Below are 18634 nucleotides of genomic sequence, written 5' to 3' on the forward strand. Positions count from 1 at the left end.
TAACTGACCTTGAGCAGGTTACTGCTTTTTTTGAACCTTTGTTTCCTCATCTGTAAAAAGGGGGTAATAATGCCTACCAAATAGGCCTAGTGTGAAAATTAAATGAGAGAATGTATGTTAAAGTGTGAAACACAATGCCTGGCATTTAGTAAATGCTTGAGAAATGGTAGCTATTATCATTAAGCAATATGCATTTAAGAAAAAACCAGAAATTTTCCACTTGAAGCTAATTTAACATTATTTTAAAGCATAATTTGAAATTTTTTTATTTTCAGCAGGTAATTAATTAGTCATTTGCTATCATTGTTCTGTTTCTCCTACAGGATTTTTTTTGCAGACCTTAACTTTGGGATTCCCTTTATACCTGTTTTGGTATTTTTAAAATATGTATTTTGTCTCGAACTTCAGTACTTTAGGTAATTTGGTTGTGTATTTAATCTATAACTGTATTTTTTTTTAAACCTACAAATCATTCAAAGGGGAAAAGGTATTTCCTCTTAGATGACTGTTAGACTATTTAAAAAGTCAGAGGTCTGGTGTACTCTTAATTCTATGAAAGCCAAGATTCTAACTTGTTACCAGTCGTCCACACAGAGGCAACAGAGTGACAACCACCACCAGATGAGTAGGGTCCTGGAGAAATGGAATTAACTATTCATTTTGTTTTTTAGCATTTTCCCCTTCAGTGTCTTTCCATGAAAGGATCACGAACATGACCCAGGGCTTACACAACATTGCAGGCTTGTGCTCAGACTTTGCAGACCAGCCAGGGGTTTGCGTTCATGCTATCGATGCTTAAATGACTAACCTTGTGAACTGCATCATAAATACAGGGGGGCCCCTCATGTTTCAAGGGGGATGAAGGAATCTTCCATTTTTCCCCTTTAGTGGAAGCCGTGCACTGAGGGAATCCTGAAGTTAAGACCTACAAGAAAAATCAGCTGTGAAGGCAAGTTGCCCCTATCCCTTTAGCCAACTCACTGAAGTGACCTAGCCCTACTGAAATCAGCATTTCTCCTGTAAATTGTTTTGAATGAAATAAAGTGATAGTGATAAAATCAGGAAAATAAAAGCTCCAAAGTAGGGGGTCTCAAACTTTGGAGTGCATCAGGATTACTTTGGGAGCTTATTAAAATTAGACATGCTCAGTTGTCCCTCATGTTATTAATTTGTAATTTCTGGGCATGTGTATTTTACCGAGCTTACTAGGTTGTTACTCAGATGCACACGAAAATTAACAAATCACAGTGCTCTGGTTGGTGGGTCATCATTTTCTGACAGTATTACTTCAATACTAATAGCATTAACATAACCTAATTTTAAGAGTGGAATGGAGTCACCTTTATACATAAAAAGGGAAAAGAGGGTTGCCTTTTTTTTGAGAACGAAATTAGCTGTTTGGATGCTTCCTTAGAATGGAGTTCAGAAACGTTTTTTAACTCTTATGGTGGATCTGATTTTCTTTTGCAAGTGGAGGCAGCGTCTGAATAGTGCAGTCTCAGGAAAGTGAAAGGCAACATTTTACAACCTGGCTGACATTCCCAAATTTACTCAGGTTTTTGTCCTACTGGGGTTGTGTTTTCAGACAGGAGTCCACAAACACATTACAACATTAAAACAAATATTGTCTTAACTTGTATGAGACGTTGTTATGTGTCTAAATCAAGTTTGCTAAATTTCTTCCATGAGAAGTAATTGGAAGACAATTTTTAACTGGATGGCTTCCAAATGTGTCTAATGTTTTAAAAGAAAACATTTTAAAATCAGTATTTACTCCCATCCTTCAAACATAGTTTTTTCATGTAGTACTATGCATTATTAGTCATATATATGTATATACACACACACATACATATTTATATATATGTGTGTATATATATCTTTTTGTGTTGTATTAACAAAAAAGGTGGTGATAGGATAAGTTACCAACGTAATGACCAGGCCTTTTAAACCATGACCATAAAAAATGTTCAAGGTCCAAGTGACATATTACAATTAACATCAGGTTTCATGAATTGAGAGCTCACAATTTTCATTTGTAGGTGTTTACAGTACAGCTAACACTTGGAGATCAGCACTGGGAAGCTGAAGGAACTAGTATTAAAAAAGCCCAACACACAGCTGCTGCCAAAGCTTTGGAAGGAACAAAATTTCCTAAACCCATAGTCCGCCCTTTTCGTAGCGAAGGAAGGAATCCAGGTATTATGCGTGGGCCAAGACAGGTTCCTTTAAAAAGTGTGTCTAGAGGTACCCATTTAGTATGTATATGAATTCTTTCTTAACTAACTTGTTGATTTTGAAAGCACAGATTCTGCACTACCAGTGGCAAATACTTATCCTGAGTCTAAAGCAGTGGTTCCCAATCGATGGTCCCTTGATTCCTGATGATCTGGAGAGGTAGTCATGGAAGGTGGGGGTGTCATCAAACAGTCAATAAAATTTCAGAAAAGCTTAGTGAAAATAACATTTTCCTTGTTAAGGTTGTGCAGACTGCCAAGAATGTAGGCTTTAGCTAGATTCACTTCAATTCAGTGTGCAAATAGTAATTATAGCATGTTGATCAGAAACTCTGATTGTCAATTATGTGTCTCCTATTTTTAAAAAAAATGAGAAAATAACTTAAATACAAATCAGTAGATAATGTCTCTTCAAACAAGGGAACCAAGTGAGAAGAATACAAATAAAGAAGAGTGTCTGCTGAAAAGTTGGGAACCACTGACCTGGTGGCTATAGGAGGAGTGGCTGTGTTAGCAGTTACCCCTGGAGTACTTGAAGTCATCCCAGGCCTTTTGTATGCAGGAATGATCCAGGAAGACCTTGGTCACACCTTTCTCATTGCTTTTGATTTCTTTGTGGCATTATGTCTTTAAATTAATTCTCTACTGCAGATAAATTTGATGTGTCAGAACTGCTCTTAAATGATTCGGATTATATTTAAATGCAACTATGTGAATTATGTAAAAATAAAATTCTGATGTTAGGTGGAGAAAGGTTGGTTATTCATATGACCCTCTTTATTTTGCAGACCCAAAAATATTCTTATACATTTTATTTATGCAGTAAATTTAGATAGACCAGTAACAGTACAGAATCAAGTCATTTTTATTGTCCTCTATATAATGTCCCAAAGAGGCATTTTGAAGTGGATTTGTGTGTGCATTTAAATTGAACTTTGCCATTGCTAGTGTTGTTCTGTGTTTGATATGAAAGTGTTGTTTTTAAATGTGATTGTACATTGACACTAATCTTTCCAGGTTGGTTTTCTTTTTAAAGGTTTATAAATTGGATGAACCTAGAAAAAATTAGAAAATGAATAGTGTGTATTTTCTAAAGTTTATAATTCTGGGGTAACCCAAGATATACTTGCTCGTGTTGTATGTGAAAACAACTCATTTTCCTAGCAAGTATTACTACATGATTGATTGGTCAAACCCCAGTATAAATAGTGAGGATGGAAGTATCTGAATGTTTTGTGGGCCTCATCTGACTTCAGAAGAATTTACTTGCCTCCTCCTCCTCGGTGATTCTATACCTGTCTTTATAGCATCTCCTGTTGCATTGTCATTCTTTGAGTGTATTTTGTGTTCTTTGAGCGCCTCTGGGGCAAGCATTGTCCCTCATACTTATTAGCACAGTGCTTTGCATCCAGTTAGTACTTAATAAATGCATTGTTCTATGAAAGAGTGTGTACAAACATACTTCTAAGTGTAAGCCAATTACCCAGTAAGTCAGTGTAACCCAAGTTATATTGGTTTAAGTGTTCTCAAACAATAAAATGATTTGGGCAGTCACCTGGGATTTTTAATCATGGAAGTTGACAGATACATATTGGAACTTACTTCTGACCACTGGAATGTGTGGCTTTCACTGATAACATATTGTGTTGAGTTGCTGCTCCCTCTAATAGCCCCATAATACATTTTGTGCTGTTGACTATGAATTAATATCTAGAGATCACAGCAGATTCTTGGATTTCCTGACTTGATGCCTAGCGGTGCTGTATTTAGACCCTTTCATGCGGTGTACCATGAATTCAATTAGTAAAAAGCATGCTATATTTTTTATTTTATTGACTCTCATTCTTATGTCAGAAAAAGAAAAAACAGTTCTTGTATTATTCTGTGTTGCAGACAGCATAACCCCTACTGTAGAGCTAAATGCACTGTGCATGAAACTTGGAAAAAAACCAATGTATAAGCCTGTTGACCCTTACTCTCGGATGCAATCCACCTATAACTACAATATGAGAGGAGGTGCTTATCCCCCAAGGTATGTGTGTGTTAAATATGGGTGAAGATTTATCTGATGTTTTTTTTTTCTTTAATTAATTTTTGATAGTGGAGGGAAAGGAGAGAGGAAGAGAGAAATTTTGTTTTGTTGTTCCACTTATTTATGCATTCATTGGTTGACTCTTATATGTGCCCTGATTGGGGATCAAACCCTGCAGCCTTGGCGTATTGGGACAACACTCTAACCAACTGAGCTACCCAACCAGGGCCATCTGATCTTTTACAAAGAACAATGAAATCTATAGATCGTGGGGCAGTGAGGATTACGTCACCTTTGGCTTGCCAGGTGTTGAAGTCAATCTTCAATGTGTTGGTATCTTTGGAGTATATTTTGATGCTCTTTTATCTGCTGTCGTTGTAAAGGGCCTGAACATATTCCTCACAAGTAGTGTGGCTTGTGCCCCCAAGTGGTCTATTTAAAGATCGCCTTTGGAACTGCTTCATGTAACTGAGTCATATTTGAACATGAGTCCCACATTACTGTGATTCTCAGCGTTTATTGATTTCCTGATTATTATTTACTGGGTACTTTTTGACATTTGAACTTACGTGCTTTGCAAATAGCCTTGGTGTACAGGTGTAATAACAATACTTATTGATACCTGAAAATGCCGTGTGCTAAAATCCTCCTTTTGCTCTCATCATAAGACATTAGTGGATAGAATGATGATCAGAATTGGAAGTCTTTATTTTCCTGCCCTACTTGGGAAAGGGACAACCAAAGCCATTTAAAAAATATAAACTGAAGTTTGTAGCCTGGCCTCTGCCAGGCAGGCTCTAGGCTGGTGGAATTTACAGCAGTGAGGGTCCTTTAAAAAAGACCTCAGTTTAAAAATTCCCAGCCTTTTGTGTAGACTCGCAAGTGTGACTCTCAGATATGAGAAAGTAGAACATGTTAAGTTTTCTGATTCAGCCAAAGTCTAATCCATTTTAGATTTTGTAAACACTGTGTGACAGTTCTAATCCAGAGTAAATTTACTCTGCATATATGATGAGGACCTCACTGGCAAGCAAACACTAATGCAGTTAGAACCCATGATGAAGAAAATACCTGGAATTTTCCAGAGACTGTATGGGTGACTCATCAATCTGAGATTGTAATTTTCTTCACCCCCTTTTATTTTTAGGTACTTTTACCCATTTCCAGTACCGCCCTTACTTTATCAAGTTGAACTTTCTGTGGGAGGACAGCAATTTAACGGGAAAGGAAAGACGAGACAGGCTGCGAAACATGATGCTGCTGCGAAAGCTTTGAGGATCCTGCAGAATGAGCCCCCGCCAGAGAGGCTGGAGGTAAGGAGAGAGCAGAGTTAAAGCTCCTCGACACTTCAGGGCTGAGCAAGAGGGTGGTATGGTAGACATCGCCTCAGGTTGCTTTTTCAAAGGAGATACATTAAGAGCTGTCTATAATTTTTGTTATTTGATAGCTTACAAGATTTTGTATTCTTGTAGCATTCCTGCCTTTATTCTCCTTTTCAAAAAAATTTCTCAGCAAGAAAATCAGATGCCTTCTTTTTTACTCTATGGCATAGTTCTGTGTGAACATGTTAGAAAGATTGTGACTCAGTTGAATTGTGAATAACATGCATGGATGAATTCTTTGGTGCTAAAGATTATGCTTGTCAGAATCTACTGTGATTTATGGTACCAAGTTAGAGACTTTTCCAAAGCCATTTTTGACTAGCCACTCTTCATTATATTCAAGTGCCAGTTCTCTGTGACTGCATAACAAACCATCACAAGGCTTAGTGGCTTAAACACACACAGGTACTTACCTTGCTCACGAATCTGACTTTCAGTGGGGCTTGTCAGGGAGAGCTTGTGTGTGCCATATAGCTACGGCTGAGGCAGCTCTCCAGGGGCTGGAGAACCCACTTTCAAGGTGGCTTCCTCACATAGCTGGTAACGTATTGCTGGCCGTCTGCTGGCTGTCGGCTGAGAACTACTGGGGGGCTCTGGCTCAGAGACCTCAGTTCCTCTCTTAGTTAACCTGTGTAGAGGCTGCTTACATGTCCTCACGGTATGGTGACTGGGTTCCAAGAGGGAGCATCCTAGAAAACAGGAAATGGAAGCAGCTGCCAGCGTTTCTTAAGGCCTGGGCCCAGAATTCAGCATAGCATCGCTTCTGCCTTATTTATTCTACCAGTCTAGCAGGCACAGAGCCCAGAGTCAAAAGGAGGAGATAAAGAATCTCATTTTTTAGAAATTCAGGTAAAATTCACATAATATAAATTCACAGTTTTAACCATTTTTAATTCCATAGTTCATTGGCTTTTAGTACATTCACAGTATTGAAAATACCACTTCTGGATGAGAGGCATATCAGAGAACTTGGCAGGGGGGCATGTTTTAAAACTACCACAATAGGAAAAGGATTTTTAACTCTGACTAAATAGCACTGTGGGTCTTAGGAAATCAGCAGCTCCACGCCACTGAAGGGCCAGAGCCTAGTAAGTATCTCTGGTAAGGCAGAGTCTTAACTACCACAGGTCCAAAAGAAATGCACTGAGTGGGAAGCATTGAGACTTCATGATTCTGTTGAATCACAGCACAGAATGCCATCTGCAAATATCTCTGGGAAGCATTTGATTTTTCCTGTTCAAGGAGTAAGTTCACAAATAAGATCTTGCACAGAACATTGGTCTACATATTTGATAATAGGTATGAACCCGAGTGGACCCTTAGCAGGGTGCTTGCTGAGCTCCATCGTATTGAGGCTGTCCCCCAGGGTGTCCTAGCTCAGGATGGTGCTCTGTGGCTTCAGGACTGGCCACACGTGGACAGTGGGGAGTGGGGGAAAGGTGGTTTTGTTACAGTGCATTTCCATCTTCTGTTGTAATCACACATTTTAACAGAGATCCACGGATCTCTTTCCAAAGATCTGTTTCTAGGGTCCACTGAGGACCGAATAAAAGAGAATGGACTGTAACTTAGAAGAGGGGGATTCAGTGAAGTTAAAAGAATGATCTTTTTAGTGGTGAGATTTGGTAAAACAGCAAAAGCTAGTGTAATTTGGGTCATTTTGGTGGCTTCTCATTTTTTGACTTGACTTTAATGCTAATCTAACTGGAGTCAGATGGAGTAGGTATTTCTTGGTTCCTTTTAGCCAGCAGTTGTTAAAAGTCGCTGAATACTGATGTGTGGATTGTCTGCTTCAGAATCATTTGAAAAGTTAAAAAAAAAAATCTTTTGGCCCAACCCTCATGATTCTAATACAGTAGGTCTAGGGTGAGACCCAAGAGTGTGTCTTTGCCTTTTTTCTTTTTTAATGTGCTGTTGGAGTAATTCTAAAGCATGGTCAGGATTTGGGGACCACAGGTCCTAAGTATTATCAGTGCTTTCCAGGCAATTTTCCCCCCTTTGACTCCTCCTTGGGAGTACTCAGTTTATTGTTAGAGAGGGAAAGTGCCTGTTGGTGTCTCTGAGCCAGTCCCTCACTTGCTGGAGTGGCAGTGCGTAACTCAGGCCTGCAGGCAGAGGCTGTCGTCGGTAGACGTGCTCTTTTGGGCTCATCTCACATCTGTAAGGAGCTTTGTCAAGAGTAATGTTCAGATCTACTTGTGCCCTTTGTTTCCTCCACTTGGCCCCTTCTCTAGTTCTGTATGGTTTGAGATAGAGACAGTGCCCTTCAGAAATGGTTCAGAGGCTGGCCTTCACCAGTGCTTCAGAAATAAGGATCATTAGCAAGGGTAAAACTTTTTCTTCGAAATAGTAAATGAAACACTTGGCCTCCCACTGTAACGAGCTGCCTCTGATTTACCAGGCCCCCTGGTAGGTAGGTAGTAGAGGGTAAAGAGAGACATTTTCAAGAGCTAACCTGTTTTTGTTTTCTTTTAACAAGTAACGCATTTGAACTATACAGTTTTTTTTAAATTCACAAAATGAAAAACAAGTGGTTTATAAATTTACCACTTGGAGATGATCATAAACATTTCGGTAGTTATCAGTGCATATATAAATAAATACACAAATGGGATGATACTGTACAGTAACCACCTTTTTTCACCAATGTGTGTATCATGAATATATTATCATGCCATTTACTTACTATTCCATGGAGGACTCAGATTCAGCATGTATCTAAGCACTTTTCTAATGGCTGCAAAGTGTTGCATTGTATGCATATACCAGTTTATTTTTTCAACAGAGGCTTGGTTATTTAGGTTGTTTGCAGTTTCTCCTGTTATAAAATAGGTCATGAAGAACATTGTTGTAATTAAATCTTTGCGTATGTCTGTGGCAGTTTTCGTGAAACACAGTCCTAGAGGTGGACTTGCACGGTCATGTATGTGGCCAAGTTCCCCACCAGGAAGATGGTACCATTTTAGACTCTACCAGTAGGGTGTGAGGATACTTTCGGCTAACACCAGCATTGGAGATTGTCTGCTCTTGAAAAAATTGAAGCATGTGATTGTGTGGTGGATCGTTTCATCTGCTCTAGACCATAGTCAGTAAAGGAAGCAGTTTTTGTCTACAATGCAGGTGTAGCCTGGTGCCTTGACAACAGGCATTGTGCTGGATCCCTTTCCCTGTGGGGCTTAGTTGAAGGGAGCTGACAGACCTTAACATAGTATCATCAGAAAGTGCAGTGAGTGCTATGATGGAAAAGCAAGTATTATGAGAGCATAAAATGCTTCGCTTAGAGTGGAATAATGGTGGTATACTCAGAGAAGTTCTCTCTGAAGAAGTCATTTAAGCTGACTGTTAAGATGAGCAAAAGAGCAGGGGGAGGGAAGTACCTTCCCAGCCAAGGGAGCATCCCATACAAAGGTCCTGAGTTGAGACAGCACTTTTACTTTATTTTAAATCTAAGGCTTTTGCTAATGAAGGATGACTTAGTGTCTGAGCTGTTCGAATAAAACAATTGTAGTTATAGTAGCCGTAATAGAGAAAAACAGGAACTAGGAACTAACGTAAATGTCCATTAGTAGGGAAATGGTTAAATGGATACATTTATTGAAGGGAGTACCTGAGTGTGTTAAATCTGTTATACATGGGCATGAAAGGAGGGTCATAATCTATTGAGTAGGGGAATCAAGATCCAGACCTGTTATTATGTATATGGTGTGATCCTGTTCATGTTTAAGTAAGCAAAAAAAGTCATGTGCACACGTGTGTGGTGATTACATCAAGCTTTTAAATTCTTTAAAAATATGTTTATTGATTTTAGAGAGAGATGAAAGGGCAGAGAGAGAGAGAAACATTGATGTGACAGAGAAACATTGATTGGTTGCCTCCCATACACACCCCGACCAGGGATCAAACCCACAACCTAGGGGTGAGGCCGACCGGGAATCGAACCCCCAACTTTTTGGTGTATGGGACGATGCTCCAGCCAACTGAGCCACACTGGCCAGGGAACAAACTTTAAAAGTTTTCTAGTGGTAGACCACAGACTTTTTAAAAAATTGTACCGTTTGAAGTTTTTTCCTGGTCTCAAGTCCCTATCTTCACTTGGACCAGAGACGTATTTGTTTGGACTAAAACTAAAACTGGAGACTTTAATCCTCATTATATGATCAGGGTCCATTGAACTCAATTTTCATTTTTGTGGTTTTTTTTCCAATTTCTGTAAGGATTTACATTTTATGACTTTTATTCTTTTTAGAGGTCTTACAAAAGAGAAAAATATACTTTTAAAAAAACTAGAATAAAACTTACTCTTACAATGATTACGTGGGTTCATAGGCCCTTTTATAAATCTTTACATTATGGAATCTTAATTTTTCTAGTTTTGAAACATTTTTGATGTTTGTCATTCTACATACCATTTCAGTACTATTCATCATATATTCCCAAATATGCTAATAAGCAAGACTAAAATGATAAGAAAATGGAAGAATGGTGAAATCCCTGGGTAGATGATACAGTAGTAAAGTAATTGCCATTATTGCATCGTCCTTTAATGTTCTTATTGCATTGCCTGATGTATTTCATTGTCTTTCAAGAAGATACAAAAGGAGAGAAGAGATGCCGTCTTTTTACTCTACTTTTAGCTTTCACCGAACCCAGATGAGAATTGAGAATTTTTTTTTCCATCCTTACTGACAAAGAGAAGAAAATTGACAGTGGTTCTGTTATTAGACAAATCAGAAGATGAATGCAGAGAGACAAATAGCACTCTAGACTCTTAATTGTGATGGTGAGATTGAGTGTTTAAGTGAAATCTCAGACTGTGAGTCTTCCGATGATGATACCCTTGATAAATTTTCCTACACTGAAGAATCGGTGACTGAATAGTATAGTTCTGTGGTGTGCAAAAAGGAAATGTGTATTCTCTTCTGGTCATTCAACAGGAAGAACTGCGTCACACAATATTTTGTGACATGACCTGGACCATCCCATTTTGATTTTTTTAAAAAGTATGTGTGACAACATTCTTTCATTCTTTGTTATGTTTGGCCACCAGAATGTTTTATCATTTACTCCACAAAATAAGTAGACAAATGCAAAAGGAGGTGTTATGTACAGAGATGATGGACAGGAAATAGATGATGTAACAGTGAAAAAGATCATTAGATTGATCCTTCTTTGGAGTTTATAAATGTAAAAAACAAAAACATTTTTTTAGTTATGGGACAAAGAAGATGGCCGTTCTCCTGTCAACAAAATTATGAGTTTTGAAAGTAGTGTCTTTTGATAATACCGGGACAAGAAGAATCAGAGTCATGATAAGCTAGAACTTTACTGGAGATGGGTTTGAAGTCTGGCGTCCTGGCAGGTGGGCTGTGCTCTGGGTTCATGTGTGCCAGCTGATGGACAGTTGGTTGTATAAATGGACCTTGCCCATTTCAGGTACATATGTCTTCCAAACTACAAACCTGGGATAAAAACTTGGGTTTGCTATTTTACATTCTTATTGAAATGATTTTTGTTATCCTTTACTCTGTATATTATTTGGAAAATGACTTGAAATATGGAAAAATAAAAAGGGTCTTTTGGAGCCAGATGGTAAATGGTGATGACTATTTTTTCCTGGCATACTGAGGGTTAAGCATGGTTCAGAGTCTTTTTTTCTTTTCTTAATGTTGCCTAGATTTTATTGCTGAACCATACACTATGGGATTGATGTTAACAGTAATTCCCACTTCATGAAGGTAAGACTAAGGGCCTACTACACTTTCCCCATCTTACTGGGAATGGTATTTGTGGATTTGTTTTGAGTCATTTGCTGCTTCCCCATTGCAACATTTTGTCCAATTCAGATAATATCAAAATTATTTATGTAAAAGAGCAACATAATCGCACTTCCAAATAAATGTATATCTTTGTTTCCTCTTTTCCATTTTTATTTTACTGGCTGCTTTGTCCCTATTGAAATTCTTTTGGAAGCAATGGCTTAGAACAGTGAATCTCAACTCTGGTTGCTAGTAAAATCACCTGGGGACTTAAAAACAAAACAAAACATACTGTAAACGGAATGGGTATCTAAGCCCTACCTGTAAAAATTTGAATTCATCTGTCTGGAGCAGGGATTTGACAGCTGACTTTGTAAAGCTCCCAAGTGATTGTCATGCTGCTGTGGTTGAGAGCCACTGGCTTGGAGTTTAGATTTAGCAGTAGACCATTGTTTTCTATCAGACTTATGTGGAACCTCAATATATAAAATAGAAAAGTAGCATTTCATAGTGCAAACTTAAAAGTTTGAATTTTATAATATTAAGGCAATCAGTTAATTTATGTGAATTTTCACAACACATAATTATACTATATATTGTTTTCACCCATTAAAAAAGAAACACATGGCTGGGAAAGGCACAGTCTCATTTTAGAGCAGTAGTTAACTCTGCCATGGAAAGGAAAATGCAAAGGGTGTCATTGTGCTCCTTAAAAAAGAAAAAAATTCAATGTCAATAGTACTTAATGTTGACATTTGTTAAATCCAGTTGCCTGTTACATTATTTATATTTTTCTGCATGTTTAAAATAGGTCATAATTAAAAATAAAAGTTAAAATTAATTGGGCTGGTATAATGAACAAAAAAATTGAAAATTGGGTACAAACACGGCAATTGATGTCTTATATCAGCCTTATCACCGAGCTTATTTCCAACTTTTGTTTTGGTTGCACATAAGGAGACCATTCTCATTGACACAATTCCTGAGCATGGGAGTGGACCTTTTTTTAAAGCTCATTTATTTAAAAAATCTCTAGATACTCTTCAAATGAACAGCTGTCAAAAATTTTGTTGTGCACAAAAGTGGGTTAACCTGTTAGCACAAGTTAATGTGTTGACAGTCTTCTGTGTGTTAATATTTGGTGTGAAACACATACTTTTTTGTTGCTTTAAAAAACATTAAGATAAAATATACATAATAAAGGTTATCATTTTAACCATCTTTAAGTGTACTGTTCTGTGGCATTAAATATATTCTCAGTGTTGTGCAACTATTACCATTATTCATTTTCAGAACTTTTTCATCGTTTCACATAGAAAATCTAACTGAAACAGTAACTCTCCATCTTGCCCCCGCCCCCTGATAACCTCTGTTCTACTTCTGTCTCTCTGCATTTGCCTATTCTAGATACCTCATCTAAGTGGATATTTGTCTTTTGTGTTTGGCTTATTTCATTTATCATAATTTTTCAAGGTTTATCCATGTTGTAGCATGTTTCAAAATTTCATTCCTTTTTAAGGCTGAATAATATTTCATTGTATGAATATTCCACATTTTGCTTATCCGTTCTATTGATGGATGTCTGGGTTTTTATATTTTAACTATTGTGAATAATGCTGCTATGAGCTTGGGTGTACAAGTATCTGTTTGAGTCCTTATTTTAAATTCTTTTGAGTATATATCTAGAAGTAGAATTGCTAGATCATATTGTAAATCTATGTTTAACATTTTGAAAAACCATCAAACTGTTTCCCACAGAGGTTGCACCATTTTGCATTCTCAGCAACAACGTACAAGGGTTCCAATTTCTCCACATCCTTCTTGCCAACACTTGCTATTTTCTGTGGCCATTCTTATGGGAGTGAAGTGGTATTTCATTGTGGTTTCGATTTGCATTTCCCTAGTGATGTTGAGCATCATTTCACATGCTTTTTGGCTCTTTGTATATCTTCTTTGGAGACATGTTTATTCAAATCCTTTCCCTATTTTTGAGTTGGGTTGTTTGTTGTTAAGTTTGTAGGGGTTCTTTTTATGTTCTGGGTATTATTTCTTTATCAGATATATCATTTGCATCTATTTTGTCACATTCTGCCGGTTGTCTTCTGTTGATAGTGTCCTTTGATGCACAGAAGTTTTGAATTTTGATGAAGTCCAATGTATTTTTTCTTTTGTTGGGTGTACTTTTGGTGTTACGTCCAGTAAATCATGTGTCTTGAAGTTTTTCTTTGGTACTTTTTCTAAGACTTTTATTATTTTTGCCCTTACGTTTAGGTCTTGAGTTAATTTTTGTATATGGTGTAAGGTAAGAGAGGGGGTTCAGCTTTCCTTTTTGTGTGTGTATGAGAATATCCGGTTTTCCCAGCACCATTTGTTGAACATACTCTATTTTAAAATACCAGGTTTTTTTGTTGTTTGTTTTCTTTTGTTTTTTAGTTTAAAACCTATTTAACAAATAAATGTCAAACCAAACCTCCATGGAATCCATGCCTTATAAGGTACCTTGCTTGAAGATTTCTGGCTTTAAGGATTCACTCATAAAAAGGCAGGCCTTTCTCCTTAGGATTTAACAAGAATAGAAGTGTGTTTAGCTTAATGAGCCACCGGAAATGCTATGCAAATAGTGTTGACCAGGCAGAGAGTGAAGGGAAGCCAGATTGGAAAGAAAACAGTGGTGTCATGGAAGGGAGGGGAGGAATTATAAATAGTGTCTGGGATAAACGTGTTTGTACAGGACTATACTCTTGATTGTATTCATTTTTTTTACAAAACTTTGAGTTTTATTTCTTTTAATTACAGCTTAAAATGATGATACAGTGTAGGTATAGTTTTTACCTGATAAAACGTAAGGAAACCCTGGATAGTCCTGTACTGTTCAGCAATTTCAGCCACAGGTTCCTGTCATACACTTCTAATCTTGGAAATAGGATTTTATAATTTGTTGATTAAAGAGTCCCAATAATAGGAAAAGCACAGCTTGCTTGCCTGCAATGTTTTGGGGGCACTTTGCTGTTACCAAGCTTACCTAATTTCTCCTGTTATCACGGCAGCACAATTTAGAATCGTGCTATCAGCATGCACAGAGAAGGTCTCTGTCCCACTCTAGGCTCCGCCCTGGCTGGAGGACTGTAAATGAGCCTGATTACAAAGGTAGAGTCTCAGCCTTTGTTCAGGAGACTTTATTAGTTTGCACCTCTCATTTTTTCCAGCAGCAGTGAGTATGAGATACTTGGCGCTTTTATAATAATAGTTCCACTGCATTTTTTTTTTAAAGTGGTTTCCAGGGACTTCATGTCCAGATAAGAAACCTGCATACGTAAGTGGAGAAACTTATATTTGACCTTGCCATGTCCCACACAGATCTGTCTGATTTTGCCTTTTTCCAAAATGTGACTTGTCAGTCCTCGAGGAGGGCTTGGGCAGCCAGCCCCTCTTTCTGAGCAGCACGGCACTTCGCTGCACCATGACTAGGCTGACTTGTACGCTAAGGCCTGTTACGTGTGCATTGTTTATGGCGGATTGGTACAATCTGACCCAAGTGTGAGAGAACACTTTTTTTTTTAACCTTTTACTCACTGACACATGGTACGTGTGTGGCCTCGTTCACTGGTTTGACACTCAATCCATAAAGCCAAGGTTCAGTGCTTTTAAGGTCTATCATCTCAGTTGGGATGTTGATGGTTTTAATAAGAGTTAATTACTAAACAATTATTCTTGTTTTAGGTGAATGGGAGAGAATCAGAAGAAGAAAATCTCAATAAATCTGAAATAAGTCAAGTGTTTGAGATTGCACTTAAACGGAACTTGCCTGTGAATTTTGAGGTAAGTTTATTTTACATGTAGGACTCTGTATTATAAAATTGTTTTGGCAGTCATTGTTGGAATTATATTTTTCCTAAATAACATTGGAATCATAATCACCCACATGTGAACCTTCAAGTTTAAGATTCAAACTGTATATTTGGCAAAGCAGTGTTATCTTCTTCTAGGAGTTACTAGGGGCAGCCTCGGATTTCTAGATGGTCCACAGATGGCCTGAGTAGGTCTGAGCCTCCTAAAATGGCCTGGAGAACACTGGTTTATGTCCACATGGGTATTCTTCGGTGCGGGGGCGAGGGGGGGGCGGTCCATTAGACTGTCTGAAGCATCTCTACCCCAAATATTAAGAATCTTAATTGGTTCCTAAAAATCTTACCAGAGTAATTTTATAAAGGACAAGTTTTGTCATTGTCCATCATCTGTTCCCCTAGTTGTTGGAGACTTTGTGGTCTAAAAACAGTAATTAATGGCTGTTAGCAGAAAATGAACAGTAAGTTACCTTTAGTGTGCATTTCCTTCAGAGACACAGTGAGTCAAAAACTAGGCAGATAAGGGAGGATTTTTAAAATGTTTTCCTTAGAATTTGACATGTATCAGACTATTTCGATTTCCGTGCTTGGTTATGCAAAGTTATGTTTTAATATACAATGCAGATTTCTTTTTCACTTGTTTGGTCTTTCAGACTTACAGAGAGTATACTCTCTTACAGAGTATGCTTAGTCTTCTGAAGAGCTTTAAACTCAGACATTGTTACTTAGGCAGATGTAATTTACAGTGTAACATCTGCTTAAAACAATTTAAAGTGGTTCATAAGCTTATTTTGTGGCATTTCTGCAGTTACAAGTAACTCCCAAATTTTATGCCTAACCTTCATAAAATACATGTATCTCCTTACGTATATTATATGCTAGCACCCCAAATTGGGAACTGAGTTTAGTCCTTAATCCATCAGCTGATTGATGATGATTTCTGACCTGCAGCTTGGCCGCGCCTGCCCACGTGCCATGGGGGCAGGGCCACCCCGCCTCCCCCATACCCATCCGTGCCCCGTCCTGGCAGGCAAGGTCAGGTTTCTTTGGTTCCCCTCCCGGAGTGCAGAGCACAGAGGGTCTCGGGCTCTTGCCCTGCCCTTCCTCCCTTCCAACTCCCCGCCCTCTGTTGGGAGTGGGAGGTGGAGAGAGGGGAGGCGATGAGACGGGCGTCACACGGAATTGACAGGACTGGTTGTTGGGTGGGAACTCAGTGGGAGCTTTACCCCAAGAAGCCACAGGGTCTCCTTGGGCACCTGTTGCAGGAAAGGGAAGAAATGTTCCTTCTCTCTGCCTCCTGGGGGATTAGTCTGGCACACGCATGGATTTGCAAAGATTGGAGGGAGCGGTACCAAGACGGTTGGAGTCAGAGATGTTTGACTTCCTGGGTCCCCTCAGGGTTTCAGAGATGACTGCTGGGGCCAGGGCCCTGAATCCCTGGGAAGCTTGCCGCCTGCTCACACTAGTCATTGCCTGGCTTGAGAGTCATGGAGCTTTCTGGAACTTGAGTGAGAAATTACCATTTTAGGCTTGGCTCTGTGGGGTTTGGGGACCGGGTTGCTTTCATCGACTTGCATTTTTGTTTAGGTTTCGGATTTGGCTTTCAGACGTTTGTTCAGGAATATGTAGCATGCGGTCCAGAGTTGTCAAGTAGTCACAAGAGAAATTGTGGGAGTGCCTTCTGGTGGTGAATATCTTTTAAAGTAAAAAGCTTTTTTTTTTAATCCTCACTCAAGGATATATTTATTGCCTTTTATTTTTTTTTAAGAGAGAGAGGGAGGGAGGAAGCGGGGTGAGAGAGAAACATCAATGTGAGAAGCATTGGTTGGTTGCCACCTGTACCCAACCCTACTGGGGATTGAACCTGCAGCCTTTTGATGTATGGCGTACCAAATAACTGAGCCATCCAGCCAGGGCTAAAGTAATAATTTAAAACATTACAGTGTGTGTTCAGTTTGTGGCTATGAGTTTGTTGATGTGAGTGCTTATATATTAAATACCTCATCAAAGGTTCCTATTGACTTCCATTATTAGGTTGAGCAGAGGCTTCCATATTCCCCCACAGCTCTGTCTCTTGCACCTGGAAGATTACCTGGCATATTGTGGTTGCCAAGCAAGTATTTAATAACTAAATGAACAGAATAGTTTTTTTTTTAAAACTAAGTTTTCGATAGTAAAATCTTGTTGCGTAGGAAGCTGAGTTAAGTGTTTGGTAGAAGACAGGAGCCGTTTACAGAGTTCTTTAGAAAAATGTATACAGCTTGATATTTCGATAAAATACATAGTTTTAGTTGGAAACTGTGATGGTGCTGATTGATACAGTCACTGGGAGGCACTTGTGACTCGATCACAGTAAACACATTGCAGGTCAAACTCCAGATGTAGGTGGGATCACACTCTGAATAGACAGCGACAGTGTTTGCTGAGGGGCGAGGGTGGAGCTGTGAGTAGGACGCTAGCGGTCAGGGTGGCTGCTGCTGCGAGGACAGGGAGAGCACTGTTCAGAGCCGGAGGGTTTCGGAATCTGGGCTGCTGGTGTGGGAGGTGTAGTGTAAGGGCGGCGGGGGGGGGGGCGGTGAACTAGGGGAGCTCGCTCACACCCGTCTGCGGGGCCCTGGTCGGTGTGGCTTGGTTGGAGCATTGTCCCATAACCGCAGGGTTGCAGGTTTGACACCAGTCAGGGCGCATACCTATGTTGCAGTCTGATCCCCAGTCCCGCTATGTACCAGAGGCAACCAGTTGGTCTTTTTTTCTCACGTCGATGTTTCTCTCTCTCTAAAAGTAATGAAGACATGTCCTCAGGTGAGGATTAAAAAAAAAAAAAAAATCGAATCGGTCTGCAGGGACTGTGCAAGCCAGGCCCTTCCAGCAGGCTTCTTCCTGTGTAGGGCAGTCGAGGCCTCTCGGGGCGTGACGTCTCTTCATTCCCACCTGGGGAGCATAGCACTGATGGTGGACACGCTCTTTTTTTAGGTTTTTTGTTGTTCTTGGGTTTGTTTGTTTGTTTGTTTGTTTTTAAACAAAGGGGAAGGGAGGGAGAGGGAGAGAAACATCAATGTGTGGTTGCCTCTTGCACGCCCCACACCAGGGAACCTAGCCTGCGACCCAGGCCTGTGCCCTGACTGGGAATCAAACCAGTGACCCTTTCGTATGCAGGCTGGAGCTCAGTCCACTGAGCCACACCAGCCAGGCCAGGACACTCTTTTTATATGCTTATTGGCCATTAAGAGATCTAATTTTGTAAAGTACCTGTTCAAGCATTTCTTTGAGTAGTTGATCTTTTTATTATTGCCTTGTAGGATATCTTTAAATATTCTGGATATAAATCCTTTGTCAGATACATATATTGCAAATATCCAGTCCTTCTATAGGTTCCTCTTTT

General features: G+C 39.2%; 1 protein-coding gene across 6 annotated transcripts in view; it reads left to right on the forward strand.

The window, feature by feature from the left end:
• Positions 1-18634, forward strand: part of STAU1 (staufen double-stranded RNA binding protein 1) — a 50544-nt gene that overhangs the window by 19973 nt on the left and 11937 nt on the right. For 5 of the 6 annotated variants that reach the window (XM_054573622.1, XM_054573620.1, XM_054573624.1 and 2 more), the window contains 3 exons: positions 4131-4269; positions 5417-5582; positions 15128-15226. In XM_054573622.1, the coding sequence (XP_054429597.1) occupies positions 4169-4269; positions 5417-5582; positions 15128-15226 (366 nt within the window). In that variant the 5' untranslated portion in view covers positions 4131-4168. Of the gene's footprint in view, positions 1-888; positions 950-4130; positions 4270-5416; positions 5583-15127; positions 15227-18634 lie in introns of all 6 variants that reach the window. The other variant, XM_054573625.1, reaches the window with a different exon arrangement.

This window comes from Pteronotus mesoamericanus, unplaced genomic scaffold, assembly GCF_021234165.1.
Source record: "Pteronotus mesoamericanus isolate MK-2021 breed Mesoamerican mustached bat unplaced genomic scaffold, CSHL_Meso_final contig_25, whole genome shotgun sequence".
Lineage (NCBI taxonomy): Eukaryota > Metazoa > Chordata > Mammalia > Chiroptera > Mormoopidae > Pteronotus > Pteronotus mesoamericanus.